At 40.3% G+C, this 26,778-nt stretch overlaps 1 protein-coding gene across 1 annotated transcript in view; it reads right to left on the bottom strand.

The window, feature by feature from the left end:
- Positions 1-3,913: 3,913 nt before the first annotated feature.
- LOC146654147 (uncharacterized) overlaps positions 3,914-26,778 on the bottom strand; it is a 68,466-nt gene continuing 45,601 nt past the window's right edge. Inside the window, exons 7-14 of the mRNA XM_085429501.1 lie at positions 26,578-26,697; positions 26,095-26,208; positions 13,492-13,605; positions 9,539-9,652; positions 9,114-9,160; positions 7,318-7,494; positions 5,339-5,489; positions 3,914-5,256 (exon numbers count right to left, since the gene is read on the bottom strand). Coding sequence (XP_085285627.1) covers positions 4,820-5,256; positions 5,339-5,489; positions 7,318-7,494; positions 9,114-9,160; positions 9,539-9,652; positions 13,492-13,605; positions 26,095-26,208; positions 26,578-26,697 — 1,274 coding nt within the window. The 3' untranslated portion in view covers positions 3,914-4,819. The remainder of the gene's footprint in view (positions 5,257-5,338; positions 5,490-7,317; positions 7,495-9,113; positions 9,161-9,538; positions 9,653-13,491; positions 13,606-26,094; positions 26,209-26,577; positions 26,698-26,778) is intronic.

Below are 26,778 nucleotides of genomic sequence, written 5' to 3'. Positions count from 1 at the left end.
GCTGCAGTACCGGCTCTGGCCTGTGAGGGCGCTGCGGGGGAGGCGTGTGTATGTAACATTAATGGGAAGATACTTTTGAAAAAAAAAAAAAACTCCTTATAATAAAACACAGTAAACAATAATCACCATCAATACTTCTACCTTCACAGCAGAGGAGATTCTATACAAAGCATCACAAATGGTTGTGAACAGGCTGATCCGAAGGGCCAGCTCTGTTCTAGGATGCCCTCTGGACCCAGTGGAGGTGGTGAGTGACAGGAGAATGGCGGCTAAGCTGTCATCACTGTTGGACAACATCTCCCACCCCATGCAGCAGACTGTGACAACACTGAGCAGCTCCTTCAGTGGGAGACTGCGGCACCCACGGTGTGGGACGGAGAGATTTCGCAGGTCTTTCCTCCCCACTGCTGTCAGACTCCACAATAAAGACTAACTGATCAAACACACACATCCACACATGTGCAATAACACTAAGTGCAATAATCTTTTCTGGCATCGTTGTATTTTTACTCAGTTGTATATAGCATTTGTATTCTATTTTTATCTTATTGTATATTTTTTCTACTGTATATAATATTTTATTGTATTCTATTCTGTACAGTTGTGTACTGTGTTTATTCTTATTGTATTCTAATTTTTGCTTCATAACTTTTGCACTGTCCACTTCCTGCTGTGACAAAACAAATTTCCCACGTGTGGGACTAATAAAGGTTATCTTATCTTATCTTATCTTAAATAAAATAAAAAACAAACAAACATTTTGACAGCTTTCTTCTTCTTTTTAAATTTACAGATGGTTTTAATACAATGCTCGGTGTCCTTTTGAAAAATTATGAATAAATATTTAGATTGATTAAATTGGGTTTTTTAGATATAGTTTATACTTTGCTATGATAGTTAAAAGTTTGAATAAATGTAGTTCTTTTTATTGCTGAAACTGAACAGTACCTTATTCCAGCACAAAGATTAGTTTTTCCAAAAAGCCTTCCTTAAACTTTAACAGGGTAATATATGTGTTTTATTTTGAACGAAAGTTTATTTACATTATCTGTTGGCTTCATAATGAAAGTTACATAATAACTCAGTATGAAAAACGGATCAGTGGTTTTTAAGGTTGTGCACCGTATTTGGCCACAAGATGTCCCTGTAAGACAGGAGAGATGCACATTTGAAGTTATCACAGTTAAACAGAGATACTTTCAAGGAACTGGCAAACTGTGTGTGAAAACATTTGTGGTAATCCAGCTAAAAATAATTAAATTTATCTTTTTTTTCTACAAAGTATTATGCCCCTGTACCAGTCTATGACTACTTTATGTGCACCAGGACATGCATTAATGCTGCTCTAGTGAGAGTCACTCAGTGTTTAAGCCATATATTTTCTTGTATTTGTGGATTTGTCAAACTCTCCTGAATCCCTGTCAGAAATACAAACCCAGGTGTCCTTGGGTCAGTGCATCAGCTGCACATGTGGATGGGCACTAAAATAAATCCTTAAAGGGAATCTGTTATATTCATTTTAACTACCACATTTTTCTGTATAAATCAACTCTTCTGGAGTTGCTGATTTTCATACATACATACACACACATTGCATACATTAAAAAACCAAGGCATGCACTAGACAGCTGAACTTTACATCATGTATCTATATTGTTATCTTTCCCTGTTATGTATATTTACTCATTGTGTGTCTGCCTGTGTTTTAAGCTGAAAGCTAACACACATCATTTTGTTATGTGACTACAAAATGATCATAAAGAATCTTCAACTCCTCTTATTTATCTCATGCTGATATTTGTCGCAGAGTCAGAACGGAGCTGAAAGTGTCAGACCTGGATATGACTGAGTTTAAGACCATTTTAAAGGAATTAGAGAATAACTCTTTTAGTCAGTGTGACTGCTTTTAATGTTTTGCATATTTGAATATCAGTCATATTTGTTCCTTTACTTGTTATATTATTTTGTGCCTGAACAGGTCTCTCCTTAGAAGGAGATTTTAATCTCAATGAGACTTTTACCTGGATGAATAAATTATATACAATACCTTTTATTTATAAAAGTATATTCTATCTCTCCAATGTGCTGTAATCACACAGCTCCTTAGAAAAGTAACTTGGATCCATCTGGGAGGGATCAGACTAGAGATGCTACTGCTCCGCATGGAAAGGAGGTTTGCGAGCATGTCTCACCGGGAGGAGGCTGGAGGCAGACCCCGAACGCACCAGAGAGATTATATCACTACAGTTTAAATTACTGTAATGCTTTATTTGCTGGATTATCCAAACGATCAGGATGACTTCAGCTTATTCAGAGTCCTTTCATCTGAAATCTGAACATATCATCACAGTACTGAAGTCAAAACAGGATCACTTCTAAATCCTTCTACAAAGGTTTGAGTCCCAGGAACATTTCTCAGTGTCTATAATGCTAATAGACCTCTAACTGTGTGTGTGTGTGTGTGTGTGTGTGTGTGTGTGTGTGTGTGTGTGTGTGTGTGTGTGTGTTTTAACTTGTATTTTATTTCTCTTGCAAACTTGACTTTGTTAGGTTTTAGTACTTTACGACAATAATAATTAAATGTACTATATGAAAAAAATGACATTAACATTGAGATGTGGATTGGGCTTCTGTGCTCACAGTTGGCTGTCAACCAGATCACAATATTTTATCTTTGTCCATGTTAATAGAACCATCCAGCACTGTGAAAGCATATATAACAGAACCTAAGGACAAGCATTTAACACCTTCACACTGAGGGGCAGTGACCTCTTGGCTGAATCTGAAGCTTTCTAATCTGCTGGCTGGGCTTTGACATCCTGCTCAGCAGGTGCAGAAAGAGGCTTGTACATATGCACGTATATGTATACGGCTACGTTTGTGTGTGTAAACTCTATTCTCTACATTTCCTCATGACCAGCATGGTTACAGGAAACCATGTTCATTTCCAGCCCACTGCTGTTTGCACAGGTCAGAGGTCACATCTGTCACATCTATTTGCACATTAAATGTCTATGCTGTGACCTTGGAGCTGCTTACACTTGACAATTTTTTATATTTTAGTAACACACAGCATGCATTACTGTAATGATTTAGGTCAACATAGACTGTCTGATATCTGCAAAAATGGTTACACTTAACTTCAGTCATTGCAGACCCATTAAAAACAGAAACTTTAAGTAAATATTTGCCAGTGTTTCCAGCATTTTGACCAGCAGTTTGCACAAACCCACTGCTCTTGAAACTTACTGTTATTTTTTTTTTGCAGCCACACATTTATTTTTTAGGAAAACTGGGGTCAGTCAGGTGGTCTCCAATATTTTCCAGGCGCCGACAGCATCAGAAAGAAAAGGAAACTAGTGAAAGTCATTGTGTATACGGTGACTTACAGACCTAGTCATTGTGCCTGTGCTCCAACACGAAAGATCCTCTCATGGGACTCTGTCAGTGATTTATAAACAGAAAGCTTGGTTGTGACATCTGAAAAATGCATACAAGGAGACAAGGAACTAGACGAACTGATAACTCTTAAACAAATATAAGTAATTTAAGACTAATGTTGCTATTCCAAAGCTTAAAAATAAGCTTGGGTGCCTTTTGTTACATATACGGTTATGGTCAAAAGCAGATCTACAGAGACTGAGGCGTTATTATCGACTAGCACAGCTTTACATTATTCACAGTCCTAAATCATTTATCTTGTCATCTTTAGCTCCTCCCTCTTTATACCAGCTTTCCTCTGATTAGCTGCCCCTCAAAAACAGAAGAGCTGAACAGCAGTTGACCATGTTAGGGTTGTCTGCTCTTCCTCTCATTATTCAGACCTAAGGGAAAACTGTCTGGAACAGAGGGTTTAGAGCTGTCTGAAGCCTAAGCTTTTGGGTCACAGGGATTATTTTGGACAACTAAACCCTGGTGTTTAATAAAAGGTATAAAAGAGTTGGTAAATGCACTTTTATTACATTCCACATGTGCTGGTTGCTCCAAATGGAAAGTATAAGGGGAAAAACAGGGGACAGTAATACAGTGATACTTCCAGAATGAATCACAGTACAAAAAGGGCATCAATATGTACAATATTATTTATGTACAAAAACAACCATGTTACACACAAGTATGATAAAAACCATACATCTCGGGCAAACTGCAGTATTACATGACAAAATAGGCATCAGTGTATAGTTTTTAAAATGTTCTCAGGAGGCTTGCAAGCCTTTGGTTCAGGAGGATGCACTTTCACTCTAAGCAGAGTGAAATGTTTCCCCTCTCACAAAAACTAACTATATCCAGTCTTTTGTTCACTCTCACACACACTTACACACAGCCACACACACAAAAAAAATGTTAAATAGGCATCTGTTCACTGATCCTTTCTGTCAGTGGAGGTTTGGACAACAGTCAGATGGCAACACCGAACAGGAAATGTATCAGGACTCAAATGGAGGAAGATCCTCTGTTTACTCTTGACAGTTTCACAGGCACTCAAAGGCAAGTCTGTAAGTCTTTAAGTTTTCAGTTTACTGTTGAGTCTTTCAGCTCAACTTTATGCCTGTGCTGCTTTTTCATGGCCGTTAAGAAGGTCCAAAGACGATGGCGACGACGCTCTTTTGACCCCTCCGCTTAGCAGCCTTTGTTCCTCTGGTGTCTGAGCACAGCCATCTGTGTTTATAAAGGTCAGAGGGTCACCTTTAATTTTTATATCTGCAACATCGACACAGTGCAAGTAACTGGAGAAGGGGTCCTGTGAGCAAAAGAGTGCTAAGGACGCAAAGTAAATTTAAAAAACAGCTCCTCAGGGCTTTAAAAGGTCAGCATGGGGTCAGACCTCCAGCTCTTGGTTATCTGCATAGTGGAGGCGGTTCAACTTCTCCCTCTCCTGGTTTGAAATGTCCAGTTTGGCAGCATGTGCTGGCTTTAGTGCTGGGGAAGGGTGTGAAGGGGCCGGGGAGGGTGGTAGGGTCAGTTCAATCTCCTCGTAGCAACGTGAGACGGGGGCAGGGGCTGGAGGGTTTGTGAGAGGGGCGGCAGCGGGCAGCTGGGGCACCGGACGGTCCACGTTTCTGATGAGGTTGACAAACTCCCTCTGGTTGTTGATGCCTTCTTCCTGCGGGACAGCCTGCTGCTTTTTCCGCTTCCGATGGAGGTGGGACAGGATGAAGGCACAGGAGGCACAGCCACAGACCGTCAGCAGAGCTAAGACTCCCACCAGGATCATGTAGAAGCTCAGGCCCCCGTGTGCTGAGTCAGACATGGCGCCTTCAGGTGTGGAGACGTCAAAGATCAGACCAGAGTTCATCAAGATTTTATACGTTTAAAGATGCACAAGTATTTGTCTCACCTTGACAGTGGTGACCAATGCAGGGATTTTTGAGGCTCATGCACTCGTCACCATAGTTACCGTCAGGACAGATGCATGTGTTCCTGCCATCTATTATGTGACACTGCAGGCCTTGTTGACAGGGGTTGGGATTGCACAAGTCCAACACGACCTGAAATATTGGAAAAACAAAACAATAAGACAGTTAAGAGATATATCCACTTCTCTCTAACCTCCAGTGAAGTTTCTGATTGGATCTTTAAAAGATCTCTTCTTACTTCACTTTCAATGCTAAAACTCAAATGTTCATTTATAACCAATTATTTTTTTTAAAGTTTTAGCATTTTTAAACTTTTTGGTGTAAAATTTCCTCCTAATAGTGTGACTTCTCCTGTAGCTCAGCAGGGATTGTTAAACAAAAATAAATAAACAAACAAAAATGAACTTGAAAGTTGAAAGACTAAAGACACTGGATATATAAACCTGAATATTTTAGATTTGTTATTTTACGTAATTACTTGAGATTTTCAACTAATCACTTTACAGTTAACAAATTTCGGCATTAAACTTGGAGCTAGGAGGGCTCTATAATATTATAAAAACGTTTATTTACTGTTTGGCTTTTGTTAAAAAGTTTTACTTCTGTGGACTCTTTAATGTACTTCTGATAGGGCTATACATGCTCGAATCATGTTTATTCTTGGTATAAATAATAACATCTGATGTGCTGTCTATAGTTTTCAATCCATTTTTATTCTGTATTTTATTTTTAATTATAAGCTTGTTCTACATTTGTTCATGATATCATCGCCTGTTTTATTTATACTCAGGTCCATGTCCATGTATTACTTTTTTTTAAAAGTGATTTTCTGCTTTTGTTTTGTAAAATATCTCCATCCACATGAAAAAGAAAAAGGCACAACATTAGGTTCTATGCAACATAAATGTTGGCCAATCAGAAGGCTGCAGACGATAAAACCGCACAGTCTGATGTCAAAACAGAGATAAAAGTAGATAACGTTCTAAATCTAAATCTTCATTTCAGTTGTTGTATGTGTGGACATAAGGCTGAAATCCATAGACTAAAGCTATGTTTACCAAATACCAGTGTATATGTGGACAGCGCGTCGCCCCAACCAATTGAACTTGAGATTAGCTGCATAATGCGTTTGTTACTGTGCTTTTCATTTACCTTTGCAGTACATTCAGCACTGTAAATATTCAAGTTTGTCTTTCTGGAACAGGTTTAAATACATATTTTACCATTGTGTAACATGAACTTCTGATAAAGACTAAATTTTAAAAATCCCAATTTTTCTAAATCCATCATATCAATTTTTGGATTACTCTTTTGAAATATTCTCTAATGTCATGCATGCTCTCTGTGCACCCACACATCTATTATCTTCCTCTGATCTTTCTGTCATCCTCATTAACTTGCTTTCACCTCTGATACATTTCTCACTCTGATTGGCTGCAGAAGGGTCACTGGCATGCATATACAGCTAGAAAAGGTGGAGCACGGAGCTTGCTGGTTGGCATCTCAGTACCTCGTCTCCTGATCGTTGTCAGCACTGGTGATGTCGTTCTGCTGCTTTTGTTTATGGGTTGAGTCATGTTTTCGATTTTGGTTCTGTTATTTTAGGTTATTAATATTAGTTTAGGGGAAAATGGAATCTGATGGCTCTTTGTATGGTTGTTTCATGATCTTCTTCCTCTTTTGTTTATTTTTGCCAAGTTTTCCATTTTCCTCATTCATGTTTATTCTTTGTAAGTAATCATATTTACATTATTAAAAGTATATTGAATATGAGCAGCTTTCTAGGCTAGATTATGTTAGGTTCCCTTGAGTCTTTGATTTAGAGACTGTAACATCTAATATTACCTTGTATGCCTGTTTCATCTTTTTTACTAGAAATTATCTTCACACATTAGTTCAACTAAAAAAAAACCCATTTAGTTTTAATTATTTAAAAAATGATTAAATTGGGTTCTCCAACCTCACAGAAGTTTCCAGAATATCCAGTGGGGCAGTTGCAGGTGACTGTTCTTTCATCCTTCTCCACACACTGCCCTCCGTGCAGACAGGGGGCGCTATCACACAGACGTTGGCGATTTTGGCAGTGTTTTCCAGAGAATCCAGGTGGACACACACATCTGGACCCTGACACCTGGTCCTGTATGGGTCAGAATATACAGTTGTGGTCAGATGTTCACAGCCACTCATTACTGGCATGACTGTCATGGTAAATTTGTGCTTTTAATGACTTCCTTGAACTGTTCTTTTTCCAGGCTGATGATTGTACAGCATCTATCTTTAATGACTTTAAAAACAGGAATTGGGTTTGACTTTAATTCTGGGTTTTCTCTGATACACTCATGCTCAACTATATGCACACAGCCCCATTAATATTTTGGTTAATTTCACTTAGCAAGTTGTACCTCAACCAAATACTTTCGTTAATCATCAACAGTTTGACCACTCTTCTTGGCAGATTTTATAGAGTTCATTTAAACTGGTTGGTCTCCTGGCACAGACCTGGCTTTTAGGAATGGGGACTCCATTCCAGGAGCTTAATGTCAGCCTGCTTTATCCAGTCCAAAACCAATTTTGATGTGTGCTTAGGATAATTGTCCTGTTGGAAGACCCAACTGTGTCCAACTTTCAACCATCTAGCTATTGATCTGAGGCAAAGTTAAAGAATTCACAGGTCGTTCTTCCTCTTCATTATTCCATCGACTTTGTCCAATATACCATTACCACTTGTGGCAGAAGAGCCCCAAAGCATGATGCTACCACCTCCATTCTTCACAGCTGGTACGGTGTTCTTAGATTTAAAAGCCTTCACACCTGAAGAACATATCTCCTGGGATTGTGGTTCAACCTTTATCTGACCATACAACTTTTTAAAAGAAAGCATTTGATTTGTGTTGATTTTGGAGCAGGGGCTTATTTCTTGGTTGGCACCCTCTTAATCCATGGTAATGTAAAACTCACTTCACTGTGGACTCCTTAGAGCTTCACTAACTCCCGTGGACATTCCCATTGTCGTGAGTATTCATCAGTCCAGTGAGTGCTTTTTCTTTTTATGTTGGCTAGTTGTAGTCAATCATGATCAGTAACAAGAAGTTAAGAGGCCTCTGTCTTATCAAATTAATTTTCAGTACCACTTATTAAAATATTTAATTAAGTATACATCTTAGCTCTTGTGGATGAGAGAAAGTAGAAAATAAATTCAAACAGTTGCACAATGATTGAACCCAGGAAAAGAACAGTTCAAAAAACCTTAAAAGCCCCAAATTTCCATGACAGTCATGCCCATGATGAGTGTATCTAATCGTCTGACCACAACTGTGTGTAATTTATATGTGTGACATGAAGAAAAGAGCACTGGGGAGGGTTACAGAGGATCTGCGACAGGCAGAATAATATTTAAGAGAACATTTAAGTTAACCTAAAGCACAGCAGCTTCAAAACTTTGTACTGAATAATGTCTGACATACAGGGACACCTCCAGACTTTTTTCAGTGGGGTGGCCATATGGGGGCCACTTAAAATATTGGAGTGGCACATGGTGTGGTGGGGTGGTCCCCCTCTCCCCTTTGTGGCGCCCCTGCTGACATGCCTAAAAGCTCATATTGAATATTATATTATATATCAATATTTTGCTTGAAATACTGAAAAATGATCAAGATAATGTGAATGCTGAGTAGTGAAAAACTTAAGACGAGAACAACGAAGCAGGTGCAGAGACTGTAGGCAAATTAGACAGAGATTGGCAGGCAGGAGTCTTACCTCACAACGTCCACCATTCAAACACAAACCCTGACAGCTGCTGTTCCCTGCAGGGAAACGAGGAATGCCACATTAATTTCTCCCACAAACACAGAATATCTATGATATCTATGAACTTTGTAATCAAACATGTTCAAAGTGAAGGCAGAAGAGACTAAAGTTAGCACAAAGCAACAGGAGAGAACAGCCAAAAGAGACCTTTACATAGTGTTTGTTGCATTTTCAGTGCACTGCAGTGATACGCTGTGAAGGATGATTGATGAAACTGGAGCTGGAGTAAAATGATTTCCAGCCCACAGGGAGTCAGACCTGCTGTTTAACGGCTCTTCATGGTTTACTATCTGTCGCAGGATTGTCTCTTCTCTCTTTACTTATAAAATGATTTTCCTTCTTCTCGTTACTTTTTTTCATCCTTGTGCACTTACTGATGTCACAGTTAGGCCCCGTCCATCCAGGAAGGCAGTCACACAGGTAACTTCCGATCAGGTTGCGACAAGAGCGGGCGTGGATGCAGATACTTGACTCACATTCATTGTTGTCTGAAAAAGAAAAACAAAGAACATTTTATAAATTTACATTTTGATAAAATACCTCCTTAAAAGTACCCCACACAGTTTACAGCTTTCAGTGCCTTCTATTGAATTACTAATCAAAAAGTTATTAAAATTATTAACTTTGATAATATAAAAACATATCTGGGCATATATTATCACTTTTACACAATGGAAGCACAGGCAACATGAGGGGATCAAAAACGGAGCCACTTAAGGCTGATTCCAGATATATAAACATATGTTTTTGTCTATCAGAAACACAAAACACACTAAGACAGTTGATTGGATAAAGGTTAACACAACATTTAAGTAATAAGAAATTAAACATTTGAAGCCTGTTAAGATAAAATCTCATTAAGGTGATGAGATGAGAAACATTTAAAGCCCAGATTAGTTTTATTGATCCTTTTGGGGAAACATGTCTTTTTTTTTATGTCAGAGGACATGTCTGTGTTTTTTATTCATTTGTATCAATGACTGTAATTTAGTTTGACAATCAGTTTCCAACACAAATCATTTTGGGGATTACGCAGAGAGCTGTCTCAGGTGGCCCTGGTTTGTGCCAGTACTTTTCCCTCAGAACAGAAGACCAATATTAATAAAAACAAAATTTGAGCGTAACCTTGTTGGAGAACATACAAACAGCACCGCACTAATTCAGTGAGATAAAACATCACCTAAATCCCTCCATCTAAGCGTCGCACAGCCCACAAAACCCATCAAATCAAATCCTGCATGTCTCCCACTGAGTTCAAATGATCTTTACCCACCATTTAAACAGTTCAGTTTTGCACTGGGTGCTTGAACCTGGAAGTGGAGAGTTGCTGGGCAGATGCATGTCAGCAAAAACCTCGCAGCATCTTATTTGTTTATGCACAGAACCCCCTGCTTCTTTAAGTTTATCAGTGCCTATTCCCACCCTCTGTTGTTCTGGGAGTGTTGAAGCCAGGAGCCCTCGAGCGCTTGGCTCCAAAAAGATAGAAGGAGGATTAGAAAGAAATGCTCAATGAATAAAGAGGAAGTAGTGAGTCAGTTATAGGTAATCTAAACCATTTACCGTCAGCCAGAAGCCTATTAGGATTTAGGTGGGGGTGTGTGTGTGAATATGGAAAGGCTATCAATGGTAAGAGCCTGAGGATCCATCCTGCTGTGGGAGAAAATGGGGGTGCAGAAATCAGCTATAAGCGAGTGAAACTGATCAGCAAGTGTAATTGACTTTTACTGTTTCAGGTGCTGCTGATGCTCTGCTCATAGGCTCAGGCTATAAAGAGTTTTATAACATGTGTCCAAACACTGTGTGTGTGTGTGTGCGCGCACGTGTGTGTGTTGTACTGTGAGCCATTGGCCCGTGATGTGGAACTATGGAGGATCATCAAGTGTCAGAGTGACATATCGCTGTAACACCGAGGAGTAGGAGAGGCTGTCATCCTGAAATATGTCTCAGTTTTTACTTCATCACCCCAAAGCCCAGCATGTGTATATATACTGTGTGTGTGTGTGTGTGTGTGTGTGTGTGTGTGTGTGTGTGTGTGTGTGTGTGTGTGTGTGTGTGTGCGCATGTGTGTTTGACCTGAGCCCATACAATACTCCCTCTGCTGTAGTATCTAACACAACAACCCTCTGGGTGCAGGCTTGTCAATATGAGCAAATGCAGCTCAAAGAGACGTGACGGTGCATTAAGAGACTACTGATTCTCAGGCAGCATGGGTTGATGGGAAAATTAACATGCTGCTGGCTTTTCTGCCTCTTTAATTTGCGCTTTAAATTAGCTTCAAGTGGAACACAAGCGTTCCCAGCTTTTTAAAACAAGCTCAGATTGAATTTGCTCTCAGAGGATTTTTGTTTAAACTCCTATGAATAGTTTCCTTTGAAAATAAGGATCTCTGATCAGTTGTCTTGTTAGTGACACTTTTCCCAAATAGCTTGTAGATCCTGATCCCAAACGAAACATATCCGTGCAGGTTAATTCCCAGTGATGGCAGCTTGTCTGGAGAAGTACAGATTTAGCATTAGCAGACATCATCTCTGCACCCTAAAGTATAAAAATACACTTTTACACTTGCATTGCAGTCCTGAACCTTTTAAAATATTAGATTTTAATGTTTTTTAAGACAACGATGTCAAGATGTCAAATGCACATACAGTACTGTGCAGAAGTCTCAATCCACCCCTCATTTCTTTATATTTTTTGAGCCAAGGTGCCAGACCAATAGTTCTTAAAGATCTTCCAACTATTTTCAACACTTTTTTCACTTGTACTTGAAAAAACAGGGACAAAAGGCTGAGGTATGCCAAATTACCCAAGAAATGGACGGAAAAATCAGTTAGTATCAGTTAGCATGTACGGAGGAGGTCAGGATAGAGGCACAACAGTGAGTGTCTTCAGCCATCCCATAGTTTGGGACTGCATTTCAGCCAGTAGTGTTGGCAATCTTGTCAGATTTTGATCCACCATGGTATACCATCCGAAAAGCATCTGATTGGCAGGAGCTTCATTTTTCGGCATGACAATGATCCCAAACACACTGCACATGCAGTAAAAGATTGAAAAAACACAGTCGTACACTATCAGTCCCCTGAGCCCAGACCTTCAACAGTACTTGAGCAGTTTGGGATCATCTTGAGAGGAAACAGAACAAAAGGCAGCCAACATCCAAAGAAGAGCTTTGTCCTTCAAGAAGCCTGGAAAACTAGTCCTGAAGACTATTCAAAGAAATGACAAGAAAGCTTGGCTAAAGCATAGATTATATTCTACTGAGAACTGACGGCCGAGTAGTCATTCCTGTTACCCTTCTTTTGTGTAGTTGGTGCATTATAATATAAATTGTTGTGGACAAGTCGGAGGTTTCAAAACAAATATGCAGCCATGTGGATGTTCACATCTACATGTGGATGTTAGTCCATCATTTTGCTCAGATGATCCCAAAAAATAACCAGCTGAAAGCTCCAGAACAGTCAAGACTATTTTCTCTTTTGTGAAGTCAACAACACTTCAGTTCACAGACTAAAAACACTTAAAGTACTCAAAAAAATGGAAACCTGAGTCTCCGCATATATGAAACAACAGAGCAGGTGCCCATGAGCAGATACTAACTGGACCTTGTACCATTAACCTGGTCATTATTTTCATGAACTGTGATCAGTTTGAGTAAAAGAAATTCAACAAAAATGTGATATAATCCAACTAAAGTCAATAAACACTAACATGATTTACTATTTGTTCTATTACTCTTTTACTTATCCACTACTACTGGCCCTGTGCTGAAAGTGACTATATTTATGCAAACTTTACAACACTAGTACATACCAACCAGGAGGTTGCTAGGCAACATGATGGAGTCATAATATATCATAATATTCAAGTTTTATAAATAGAAATTAGACATTATTATGAAACGAAATTGGTACAGTGGCTTTTTTTAAGGTGTTGTAGGTGCAGAGATGCTGTGGTGTCGCGGTCAACACATTCACCTTACATGCAAAGTGGGCCCGGATAAACAGGGAGGGTTCTGCCATGAATAAAATCTTTGTCAAATCAAAGAAGCAGATCAATCTGCTCTGAGGACTCCTTGGCAGATAAGGCAGCAGCTAAAAACACATAGAGGTGCATAAATGCTAAAGAAAAGGGAATTTTAGCCCATTGGTATGTGGTTTCTAGGCAACATGTAGGCGGGATAGATAAGAACCTTCAAGGGCCTAAGATATACCTGTGTGCCAAGTTTGATTGCTTAGCTCCTGATTGTGTGGGAGGAGTTTGCAGACAGAGAGTAATTTGTTGTATTATAGTAAGATAAAGAAGAGCAGGCATACGATGACCCACTGACCCAGCTGGCACGTCCTGCCGGTCCATCCAGGTGGACAGAGGCAGCGATAACCTCCAGGAGCTTCTTCACACGTTGCTCCATGGCCACAGGGGCTGCGATCACACTGCTTCACCGCTGAGAAGACAAACAGAGAATAATATATATGAACTTACTGGCCTGTGTGACAGGAGCGTGAGTGAGAACATTAAGGAGGCAGCTTGTGCATGTGTGATCTGAAGGGTAGTATTGGTGTGAGGAAGCTTGGATGCTTTCGTGTTTTTGTTCTTTCTGCTGCTCTGGTTTCTGTGCAAACAGTGATGAATACAATCATCTCAAATCTTTCCCAAAGAGAAGGAAGGAAGGAGTGCATTTGAATAAGGGAAAGGATGGCAAAGCCGGGGGTTGGACAGAAATAAAAATGAGGCTGCCATGTGTGGTTCTACCCATCTGACAAGGAATTTAAAACAGGAAAAACATCACATTCAAACAAAGAGAAGCTCCCCACTTAGGGGTTAACCATGCATAACTTAAAGAGGGCATCATAACTTTTCCCATGCATATCTCTGTGGTGTACATCTCTGTCTCTCTCATAACCTTTTTTCATTTACCTAACCCTACAGAAGAACCATTTTCCATTTTCCTGACCCCGAACAACAATAATCCTGCCAAGTTAGCGGCACATCTCCAAAAATGAGACGGAGAATTCATAACAAACAAAGAAGCCTTTAATTAATATTGGTTATATATATAAATCTAGTCTGAAAACAAAGCTATGTTGTGGTTTTGGTTGTCATTCCTTGCAAGCCTAACAATCTTCTTGCTGTATGTTCCCTGGAGAGTCCCCCCCCGCACAACACATAGCCCGCAGAGATAGGCCGCCTCTCTGACTGTTAATCAAGCGAGCAACAAACAACAAGAGCAAAAATAAACAAAACTTTTATTCCCCCGTTCATCCCTCTGCTCTCACTCTTTGATAAAAATGCTTTCTGCTGAATTGTTTACATGCCACAGCGCTGTTTATCCTGCACGAGGTGAAAGCTGAGGATGTGGAACTGTTCTTGTTTACAGACAGCTCTGAAAGACCATAACCCGTGTGATCCAGTCTCACCTGCCGTCACGCACACCCACCCACCCACCCACACACACACACACACACACACACACTGCAGACCACACAACCAAGAAACCCAGACTGTTCTGACAGCTCTGCTCAGCTTGACCTTTAGCCGCGTGCAGATCAAAAAATGTATGCGGCTGAGTGAGCGGGAACTAACGCAGTCTTTAAAACATTTAACCTACAAACAGACATATATTTAAGTGTGGTTTACTTGTATTACACCAAACCATGATGTTAAGCAATTCAAAGAGGCATCAGGTCCTCTGTGCCTGTGAAGGAACTTTCTATAATGAGTGAAAAAATAAACCCAAAAAAAATAACCCCAAACCCCCCCCCCCGCAAAAAAAATAAAAAAAATCCCCTGATAACATCAGAGAAAGCCCAGATTACAGGATTGGGATCATGGGAACTATACAATCCAGCATTTCTGAGCTTGATGCATACTTGTGATTGTTAGTGGAGATATCTCCGCCTGTCTTTCTTTTAAGGGGGACAGTGTCTGAATATAAGGATGAACCGCTACGTTTAATGATTTGACATCTTTCATACTCACAAAAAGAAAAAGAAAAACTGTGTTTATGGGAGATCAGAGGGGGGGGGGGGGGGGGGGGGGGCACCTCTATTTTCACCATGGTAACTTGCGCTAACCACACAACCGGAGACCAGAGTTTGGGTTTTCACTGGGCTAATTATTTTCCAGACAACATGCTGTAAGCACGAAATAGATAACAGGCACCCTCCTGAGATGTATCCTTCCTAGTCTCACTGAAAGGAGCTGTTACAGGAAAAATGATTCTATGTTTCTTTACCTTCTTTTAAATGTGCAAGCATGCCCTTTTGTCTATGGTTAGATTAGTTTAGAATTATCTTTTTAGACTTTCTCAGCAAAGACATACTGTTTTGGGACATATTGTTTTAGATTGTTTTATCTCTCACAGCTTTCTCCCAGCTCTCTGCTGACGAGACTAGCGCCACATATGGAGTTGTTTATTTTATCTGTTTTGTATTTTCTTATCCTGTTCTCACTGTCTTTCCTATAAAAAGTGCCCAGCCTCTGTACACGTGTGAGTTGTTCTTAGCAGCTCACCCGTGTACACGTTTGATAAAGAAAGTAACTTTGTCTCATTGTGTCTTTATTTCTCCTGGGTTTTTTACAGAGTTTTCCCCCAACATTTCTTGGTCCTTCGACAGCCGGAGCGCGTCCATCGTGTCCCATCTCCGTGACCAGTCCACGTTGTTCGTCTGTCGACAGCTCACACACCAGGTGTGTGATAAAAGTCCAAGAGCGTTTAAATTCGGGTCTTGGCCAACGTCTTAGAAAGCGACCCACGGTGGTGGGACCCGATCGAGGTGGACCAGACCCGGCGACACTGACCAGGTAGATACAGACACACTGACACAATCTTGCGTAAAAGCGCATTTTGAATTCAGGGAATTTAAAATAGCGGAAGTAGCTCGTCGACTGGTAGCGTAGCTCGTCGACTGGAAGCTTTGGAAGCTCGTCGACTGGTAGCTTTGGAGCTCTGGGTAGCTCCCCCAGCTGGGTCTAGACTGGGTCTAGGGAGTAAGTAGCTCTGGGAGCTCCCCTTATCATAAGGGTTCTGGTCGCGCGCGCGTCGAAGCTGTGAATGTGAATGTGTGTGTGTGTGTATTGTTTTAATTAATGGAGCAAGCTGAATTTTCACGGTCCAATAAGAGACTGAGCTGCTCCTGTGTTTTTCTTTTACTGCTATTCACTGACGTGCTGGTGAGTTGAGAGAACGGTCGAGTTCCGTCTCGTAAAGTTCACACCGCTTTTGGAAATAGTCCGAAAGTAGAAGGGCGTGTGAGCAACCACTCTCGTCTCTAATACCAGCGAAGGTGATAGCAGCTGTATCGTGTATATATTACTTAAACAAAAATAAGTAAATACATAAATAAGATGGGTAATCAAGCAAGTGAAATTAAAACTCACTCCTGCTGACGAGCAGTGGTGAGAAAAGAAAAGTCCAGACGCCGGACAAAAACAGTGTCTGTAAACTGAGAGATTTAAGAAAACAAAATATAAACAGTCAGAAGAACAGAACTCAACTGCCAGTTTAGTAAAACCAGAAGACGAGACACTGTGCAGTGCCCACAATCCTTTTAGTAAACCATCACTCACTCCTGCAGCCGCATCTGCAGCAACACCCATATCAGGAAGAACATAATAATCCCTTATTAAGTGAAAACTAGAGATCAAAGTAGTTTGAGGTAGTTTAAAAGGGTTGAAAACAGACCCCACTGAGTAGATATAAATATAAAAAGTACGAAATAAAGATGAACAAAGGGAAAGTTACAGTAGAAATTATCTTTAGAGTATTTGAAATTAATAATAGCAAGGATAACAACCTGTAAAGTGATATTAACAATGAAACACAGTTGGCATGATGACCATGCCCAGCATGTATAAAATGAATATAAAGCAAATAATTCACACGAAAATATTTTAATAAAATAAATAAGGTATATTAAGGCTGTGTCATTGTTCAGCCAAGGACAGTGTGTGAAAAGGTAACTGTCTCCACCCTGGGAAAAGGATGATTCTGCAGGTCATCTGAAGCCCTTGATGGATACAAAATAAAATATAAATAATATATTATAATAGAACTGCCTGGTCCGCCATGCAACAGAGAGAACAAATGTGACCGCAGATTGGATGAATTCTAAATTATCTGTTTGCTGAATAAGATGATCCTAACTAACAAATTGGCTCAGTAGTAGTATAGTGGTACACACTGATGAAATATTATAATATGCTATTGCTGTTATATAAGACAAAGAGGATAATATTAACAATGACATAATATTAATATGAAGAGGCACCTTAATCGGTTATGATGTGAGGTGGATAATTGTTAAGCAGTAGTCTGCATCAAGCTTAAGGTTTGCTGAAACTCAGTGTAATGACATGTGAGATGAAGACAATACAGAGAATAACTAAACTAATGAAGTGCATAGAGGCACTTGACCAGCTTGAAACCTATCATCCTAGAATGACACATTGCTGAGATATAGAGCACACCTATAATAACAACCAATAAGCAAAACCCTGTAGACAACAGCTAAAACTACAGGATTGAGAAGCTGAATTAAATATGTAGACACTGCTAAGCTGATGAGCATGTTACACATTTTCTTTTCTTTCTATTTATTTGTTTCTTTTAGAGCAGAAGCTGCTGTAACACACCCAAAGAAAGACTCTAGGTCTGACCAACCGTTTCAGTCATGGGCAAAAAGATGTCAGTCAATAAAATTCTAAAAGATAATTTATTGACAAAAAATATATCAAGAGATAAAAGATAAAACAGTCCAGTGTCCCACTTAAGAATTGTATAAAAACACACAGTCCCAAGGCCAGAGCCAGCTATGCCACACAGCCAAGTTGCACTCCACATGTTGCCTTTAACAGGGTTAGAAGTTGTCCTTGGAGACCCACCACCCTGCAAGCATATAGTCAGTGGTCACTCAAGCCTCTGCAACTCTGCTGCCTTTAGGCTGTGGCATATAATAGGCCCTGGCCTGCACAGAGAGACAAAACGACACACTTAATATAAAATTCATAGGGCAAAACCCATCCATCCCAAACATATCTGATTTCATCACATTACATACCTGCACAGAGAGACAAAACAACACAGCAGTGTTTGTAGTGTGGGCTATAAGTAGACCAGTGTATCAGTGCAATCAAGTACACCTGCCTCTAATTAGTCCAACCCCATTCCAGCCATTGGCTCACCAAAAATGTGACACACACAAAACCACTCCCAACCCAGTGCAACTTCACACAATAATATGGAGCTGAATTAACACAGGCACATTAGTCTACCATGTTACAAGCTGCATGCTATTACAAGCCAACATATGCAGACTTCTGCCTTGTTCGGGTGGCAGCATTTTTCTTTTTTCTTTTGTGTCCTGACATGTTTATGTTTTTTGTTTTTGTTTGATTATTTTGTTGGTTTTGGAAACGAATCTTGGTAAAACCTCAAAATCCCATCCTTTCGTGAACCTCGGGACCAAAAATGGTCCCGCCCCAAAAGTGCTCTAAAAATGTTATATATCAATATTTTTTTCTACTTTAAATTAGTCAGTCTTTTAAAACTACTTCTGCTTAAAATATCCATATCAACTTTTAATTATATTTTCATTGTTTTAACCCTTTAAATCCCAGTTTTATTACATGAGCGCCCTGTTTTTTTAGCCCCAAAAAACAAAAAAACTAAATATTTTCCAAAAAAAACATTTGAAGTAATATTTGTTTGTTATTATAATTAGGCCTTTAGATGGACTAAAGATTGGCACCAACAGTCATTTCGATCGCCTTTTATTTTTTTTCCAGGAGCGCATTTCATAAAATGCACACTATCGACCACGCCCAAAAAGTGCTATAAAAAATTTATATATTAATATTTTATTCCACTTTAAATTAGCCAATCTTTTAGACCTACTTCTCCTTGAAATATTCATGTCAAGTTTTAATTACATTTCGCGGATTTTAACCCTTTATATCCCGGTTTCGTCACATGAGCGCACTGCTTTTTTTGCCCCAAAAACATAAAACATAAAACATAAAATATTTTCCAAAAAAAACATTTGAAGTAATATTTTATTGTTATTATAATTAGGCCTTTAGATGGACAAAAGATTGGCACGAACATTAATTTCGATCCGGTTTTAATTTTTTTTCCAGAAGCCAAAAATGTCCCCAGGCGGCGCTGCTGCTCCTGCTCCCCCGGGGAGGAGTGCCTCTGCCGCGGGTGTGTTTCGCGCAGCGCCGGAGCATATGGTTCGGTTCCCGTGTCTGCAGCACACACTTCCGCTACCACGTGAAAACAAATACGTCATTTCCTGTTGATTAAAAAAAATTAATGCACCCTCAAATGATCCTAAGGTCAGAAAATGGTCCGGAACGAGCAGCGGGCCAAGCTGCTGCTGTACGCGGGAAATTAGTCTGCCTTTTCCGGGTATCTGTCTCGAGCAGGCCGCTGGAGAACATGTGTATGTTCAGCAGGCGTCACATGTGGAGCAAGGGCGCCACCCGGTGGACAAATAAAAAAATTACAACTCTAAGGCCTGTAGTCCAAAACGAAACCTAAGCTGGAAACCTGACGATCCCTTTGACCGTAATTTTTCTGGCGTGAAAAATAGCGTTTATAATGGGTTTCAATGGGGCACAAATCGGCCACGAGGTTCGATAGTGGATGTATGCCTTTTATTCAGCCATTTAAGCTCATTTAAAAAACTCAGACTGAAATTTTAAAATAAAATGGGAAAAAAATACATGTTTGAAAATTTGGCTATACTCCATTAAACACAGTGGAAATGGCGTGGAATTAAAAAACGGAAAGGCCACGAAATGGTCCCAGGTCCTAAACGAACTTGTGACAATACTTGAGAATCACAGTGACACATAGTGATTAGGCATATGATTGAAAAATGCCTAGGTTTAGAGCTGTGAGCTATGAGCTGTGAGCAATGCAAAGTTAAATATATATATATTTGTATAAATGGGAAACAACCCTAACTTGAAAGTTTGAAATGTGTGAGATCCATGAATTGTTTGAAGAACTAGAAATTATCTAAAAATGCCTTAAGTGAAAATGTAGAGTTGCATCTATTCTCCCAAACCAAAAAAAAAAAAAAAAAAAAGGAGAAGAAGCATTCTGTAACTTAGAAATAAGGCTGACGTGTTGACAACAGACTAAAACACTAATTCGCAGGTGGCTATCAGGAACAGAGAGGCGAGCAAAGTCACAAACACCAAGGCTGCAGACAGCCACGCAGAAACAGCAGATAACATAGAGACAACGCCTGCTAGAACCGTGGAGAGGAAGGTCACTTCACACGAGATTGTAGGAGTAGGCCACAGAGAAATAATGCAAAACAGTTTTGAGGCAGCCACTTAAACTTACAGTTTTCAAAGGACAAATTAGTTGTAACGTCAGCTTCAGGCCACACAACTGTACACCAATTAACTGCCCCTTTAGAACTAGTACATACAGCAAGTGGCCGCAGGTGCTTTATTAAATGCATATATGACCCGTCGTGTCCAGTAAATTTGCTAGGTAGAGACGCTCTGACAAAACTTAAGATAGCAGTCATGCCATTCTTTTCTGGTATTACACCTGAGTGCATGCTAAATGACACCCGCCACATCCACTTTCCAGAAACCGACCGAGTATCACAACATTCTGAGATTTAAACAAACTCCAGGCCCAGATCCACCTTATGATCAGCAAGTGTGGAAGCTAGGAGAACAGCATTTGACCTTACAGCACAGGCCGAAATTGTGTAGGTTACGCAGTAACCACAGATAGTAAAATAATAGAAGCAAAACCACTTTCTTCTTCATATTCTGCACAGAGCGCTGAGCTGTCAGCTGTGATTTGCGCATGTGAAATACACAAAGATAAACAAATAACCATTTATATAGACAGCCAGTATGTTTTCTCTGCTGTGCATCATTTTGCAAAAAATCTGGAAAACCAGAGGAATGATTACACCAACCGGAAAACCAGTTCAGCATGCCAACCTCTTACAACGCCTCTTTCATTGCTACAGGCAATAACTTTGCTGACAGAGCAGCAAAACAGGCGGCACAAAAGACAAACATCACATTGATGGCAGTAAACACACATCAGATTCCACTGGATGTGTTGAAAAATGAACAAAAAGCAGCAAGCACAGCAGAGCAGGCAAAATGGCTAAAACACGGTGCAGTTCTGACAAACGATTTAATGATGTGTTATGGCAAGCCAGTGTTGCCAAAATCGCTCCACAAGATGGCGGCATTAGTGACTCATGGCTGTACGCATTTGTCATCGGGGGGAATGACCTGTATTGTCAACTCTCATTTCTACACTGTAAATTTTGAAACTTCAGCAAAACAATTTGTCAGAACGTGCATGACGTGTCAAAAATATAATGCTCAGGGTAACCTGCGACCAAAAAGAGGCCGTTTTCCAACTCCGCCTCACCCTTTCCACACAATTCATATGGATTTTATTGAGCTAAGCGAATGTCAAGGGTCGAAATACGCCCTAGTGGTTATAGATGTGTTCTCAAAGTGGCCGGAAATCTATCCAGTGAAAAAGGCAGATGCAATTTCAGTAGCAAAGTGCCTGTGCAATCACTTCATACCCACATATGGCATTCCAGCTTTGATACGATCAGACAACGGCACTCATTTTGTAAATGATGTCATCACTAAGGTCTCTGAAGCACTCGGTTTCAGCATAAAACACCACTGCGCTTATCACCCTCAGAGCGCAGGCCTTGTAGAGAGAACTAACGGCACTATAAAACAAAGGCTCAGGAAATGCATGGCAGAAACAGGAAGGCCGTGGCCTGAATGTTTGGGTTTAGTGAAAATGTGGATGCGCTTAACACAAGGCTCCCATAAACTAACTCCATTTGAAATCATTCATGGCAGGCCGTTCCCACTGCCCATCACCAGTCAACCAATAGACAAAGCAATCAGAGAAAACACATTAGCAGAATGGATGTCTAAGCTATTGGAAAACAAAGAGATCATTGTACATAATCAACAACCTGATGATGTTTCTCCAGTGTCTTGCAGACTAAAGCCCGGTGACTGGGTTCTGATCAAGGTGCTCCAAAGGAAAAACTGGAGCACACCCAGGTGGGAGGGGCCATACCAAGTCCTCCTCACTACACCGACCGCTTGCAAAATTGCGGAACGACCATCCTGGATCCATCAGAGTCACTGCAGGCGAGTCAGTGAAGCCATCTAAACACAGCTGACAGCAGGCTTGCCCACTTGTTGTGATCTCGCCCGGTGGAGGGGTCAGCTTTCCTGGCCGGGGGGTCTACTCGCGACAGGAGGGTGTGTCCCGTCGTCATGAGGTGGTGGCTCTTAATAACTGCAGTGGCCCTGACCATGGCCGGGCTCCTCATCTTTGCTTCCGTGAGGGACAACAAGTCACGCAATATGAAGAAAAGGCAGACACTGTATGACAAAGGACAGTACACCAAGTTTCCCCATGGCTACGCCACTAACTTTTGGTGGCAGTTTATGAACACTACAGCTCACTGGAATAATAAAACTGACTGCTATGCATGTACCCATATGCCCCTATCCTCGCAGACGTCTGGCCTGTGGCCGTACAGCATACCTGAAGATCGCAGTTGGTGTCTGTTGGGCCTGGCAACACATCCAGGCTACGGTACTCTTTGGTCCAAGGCCAACTACAGCATCCCAGCAAAAGCAACCTGGAGGTCATCATCACCCACAAATGTGAACTGTTCCGGACAGACCTACCTACTGACCTGGCCCCAAGTCTCAGACCCACTGCCTGATGTAATTCTACTGAACAAGCTGAACGCAGCGCAACTGCCAGTATGTGTGATGAACAATGGATCGCGGGCAGTGGGGGAGCTGCCTGCTCACCTATCTACCGGATGCCACTACAAACAAAGACTCAGTACCAGACAGGATGTGCACGGACGGCACCAAGCAGTAAAGGAACCAGAGTTTCGCATCTGAGGAGGAGTGAAATTCTTACAGAGCTTGATCCCCGGCATTGGAGCTGCCGAGGTGCGGGATCATGTGGAGATCAACCGATATGCTCTGCTACGACGCATCAACTTTGACAAAGACCCTGGGACCGGCTTTAGCAGGAGAACAGAAGGCCATCAGAACGATGGTGCTGCAGAACAGACTGACTCTAGACCTGCTAACAGCATCACAAGGAGGAGTTTGTAAGCGGAGACATTTATGAAGCTTTGCAGAATTTGACCATTCTGCAGAAATATGTCACTGACCACACATCTGGAGCAGCTACACCGCCATGTCTAAGAGTAATGATTTCAAAGATGATAACAACTACAATGACTGCTTATGTTGCCGTGCCTCAAGAAGAACAGCATCCCGTTGCAATTCTGTTAGAGGAGAACTTGTAATAGCTACTAATAAATGACGTGGTGATTAAAAATGACTTGTCAAGTGATCATGCACTGATTAACACATTAGTAGTTTATGCAGGTACAATATAAGGTTTTCATCATTTTAAACATAAGGTTTTTATCCTTTATTTTTTGTAGTTTAGTTTTATTATTTTTTCTTGTTTATTCCACTTGTTATTTCATTTACTATGATTTTCATTTACTATGATTTTCATTTACTATGATTTTCATTTACTATGATTTTCTTTGTTCTTTTTATTATTTTATTTTGTTTTATTCTTTAGACCAAATGATTTCCATTTCTGCTATGCTGACATTTTGAAAATTAAAAAATTGCTTAAGATACTTAATAAATAACCTTCACAGACAATTGTTGTATACATTTAAAATAAGTTAAAACAGGAGGGAATGTTACAGGAAAAATGATTCTATGTTTCTTTACCTTCTTTTAAATGTGCAAGCATGCCCTTTTGTCTATGGTTAGATTAGTTTAGAATTATCTTTTTAGACTTTCTCAGCAAAGACATACTGTTTTGGGACATATTGTTTTAGATTGTTTTATCTCTCACAGCTTTCTCCCAGCTCTCTGCTGACGAGACTAGCGCCACATATGGAGTTGTTTATTTTATCTGTTTTGTATTTTCTTATCCTGTTCTCACTGTCTTTCCTATAAAAAGTGCCCAGCCTCTGTACACGTGTGAGTTGTTCTTAGCAGCTCACCCGTGTACACGTTTGATAAAGAAAGTAACTTTGTCTCATTGTGTCTTTATTTCTCCTGGGTTTTTTACAGAGTTTTCCCCCAACAGGAGCCCTGCAGTGAAGTTATGTGCATTCGGTTGATGCAGAACATGAATATCTTTTTTTATATTCTTACTCCTTTTTTGCTGCCAAGTCCATTTCACACCGCTGTAATTATAGCTAACAGAGCACAGATTTGAAAATGGATTTGTCTTTTGTCATTTATGTCAGAATGGCTTTTGCTCTCATATTTTTGTGCTTTTTAGCCTTTGTATGGAGTTAATAAAATAGTGGCGAGATAACGGGAAAGCTGGGAATGAGACCAGCTGCAAACCTGAGCCTCTGTGTTAGCTTTACAACATATGGGTAAGCTGAGTGACCTAAACCAGCACCCCTATTGCAGAATTACATCTTGTCCTGATTTGCATGTCACAATGATTACGTTTAAATGAAACTGAGCTCTAACACACAGCTGTAACAAGCCACAGACAGGTAAAATCAAAATATTTAAAAAAAAAATTTTTTTTAAATTAAGTATTTGTAATTGTTTAATTAACAACTATTCTACACAGTGTATGTTTTGTATATCTTTCATAGGATTTTGGCCACCTGTGGTTGTTTAAAATGTGCTACTGTGCTAATTTTGAGTTGAATTGACTATATCCTTCATATTTCTCCAAACCTGTGCCTCTAAACTCAAGGTTGTCAAACTCATTTTACATTGTGAGGCCACTTTGATCTGAAATGGGCTGGACTAGTAAAAGTCCCCTTTCTCTCACTGTAAAGGTGTTTAACTTAACATTTCATTTCTGTCCCATCTTGATAAAAGGAAAAGAGGTGCAATTCACCGATAGAAAAAAGCTGTAAAACATCTAAAAATACATTACAAAATTCAGAATTTATGCCATTCGTTATATTTTCCAAAGCCATCCAGTGGATCAGATTGGAGTCTTTCCCAGGCCGATTCTTCGTGTTTGACACCTGGAGAAGCAGAGAAAGCCCGATGTCGTGTTTATCCAGCAGAATCTGAGTCTGAATAAACGCTTCAGCATGTGTTAGAGGAGACTGCATGTCACAGCGCCCTTAAAGGCTGCTCTTGTCTTTGTGCGATTAAAGTAAAGACAGTCTGGCTTTGCATATTTTTAGGAAAAACATCAGACTACTGTACAGTAAACTGACATCCACATAAGGCCAAGAACAACAATGCCACACCAATCCAGAACACAACTGTGTATTGTTTTTGTGTTTAGCAGCAGTCTCAGCTTACATTCACTTGGCAGACACTTTGCTACTTCTTATTTTTTAACTTTCACGCACATCGCAAGAGAACCGGATGTCACTCCACAAATTCCCAATTATGCGATTAAAGTAATCACATTACATGGGAAAAAGCTCACATGAGTAAAAGACCTGATAATAAATACCTTCAAATTACTGCCATTAAAAAAAGAAACAAAAAAACATGTAATAATTCACAGTGCCACCTCTGCTTATATTAATGCAATCGCTGATTATAAGTGCTCCAACAGAGGGTCTTGATTGTTCTAGTGATACAAATACAAATGCATTCCTGCATCCCCTCCCTCTCCCCCCGTCCACACACACACACACACACACACACACACACACACACACACACACACACACACACACACACACACACACACACAGGGAAAGATGTTTAGGCTAATTTAACTTCCTCTGTTGCATTGATTAGAGTCACTCGCTGGCTTTGATCCAATAATAACCAATCACAGACAATCTCACAGCGCCCCGGCCCCTCAGCTCAGTAAGACACGAATGTGAGCAGCATCGACAATCACCATCTGTGCAGGTGTGTCCAGTCCAGCCTTCGCTACAGATGCAGCTGAACCCTGTTTGGTCTTCCACACAGGTCGCGCCGTTCATACACGGGGAAGACAAGCACGCGTGTTCCACTAAAGGGAGGAAGGAGGGGAGGAAAGTGTAAATGAAAAGCTGGTGCAGTTTTTTTCTCTCATAACGGTTATTAACTTTGACAAGCAATATTGTGGAAAAATGTGAATGGCTTATACAAATATAACATAAATAAACTAGAAAACAAACGTTGAAGTAAGAATGAATTTGTAGAGTCACACGTTACACTGGGGTTAACATGTGTGCATGTAAAGACGACTTATAAGTAGGAATTTTCTAAATAACTCCAACAATTTATGATATTTCCTCCTTGTGCCACTCAGTAGTCTTGGCCATCTCTGTGCATCTCTTACATTTGTGTAAACAAACATTACTGAGAGCACTTTTGCTGTTTGTTGACGTTGACTCACCGATGTCACAGTTGCGTCCTCTGAAGCCTTCCTGGCACTCACACTGATACTCGTTGGGCTCTGTGTTCGTACAGGTCCCGCCGTTTTTACAGGGCTGATGGGTGCCACAGTAGTTTAGATCTGAACCCACAAAAAGCTGCGTTTAGTTTTTAGATTTTAGCTCACAGCAAAAACAAAGTGACATAGGGGCGAATAGAAAAA

Source organism: Rhamphochromis longiceps, linkage group LG14 (assembly GCF_057381845.1).
Source record: "Rhamphochromis longiceps isolate RC_006_pf linkage group LG14, R_longiceps_female_GT1.1, whole genome shotgun sequence".
Classification (NCBI taxonomy): Eukaryota; Metazoa; Chordata; class Actinopteri; order Cichliformes; family Cichlidae; genus Rhamphochromis; species Rhamphochromis longiceps.
This window is presented reverse-complemented; position numbering and strand designations above follow the sequence as displayed.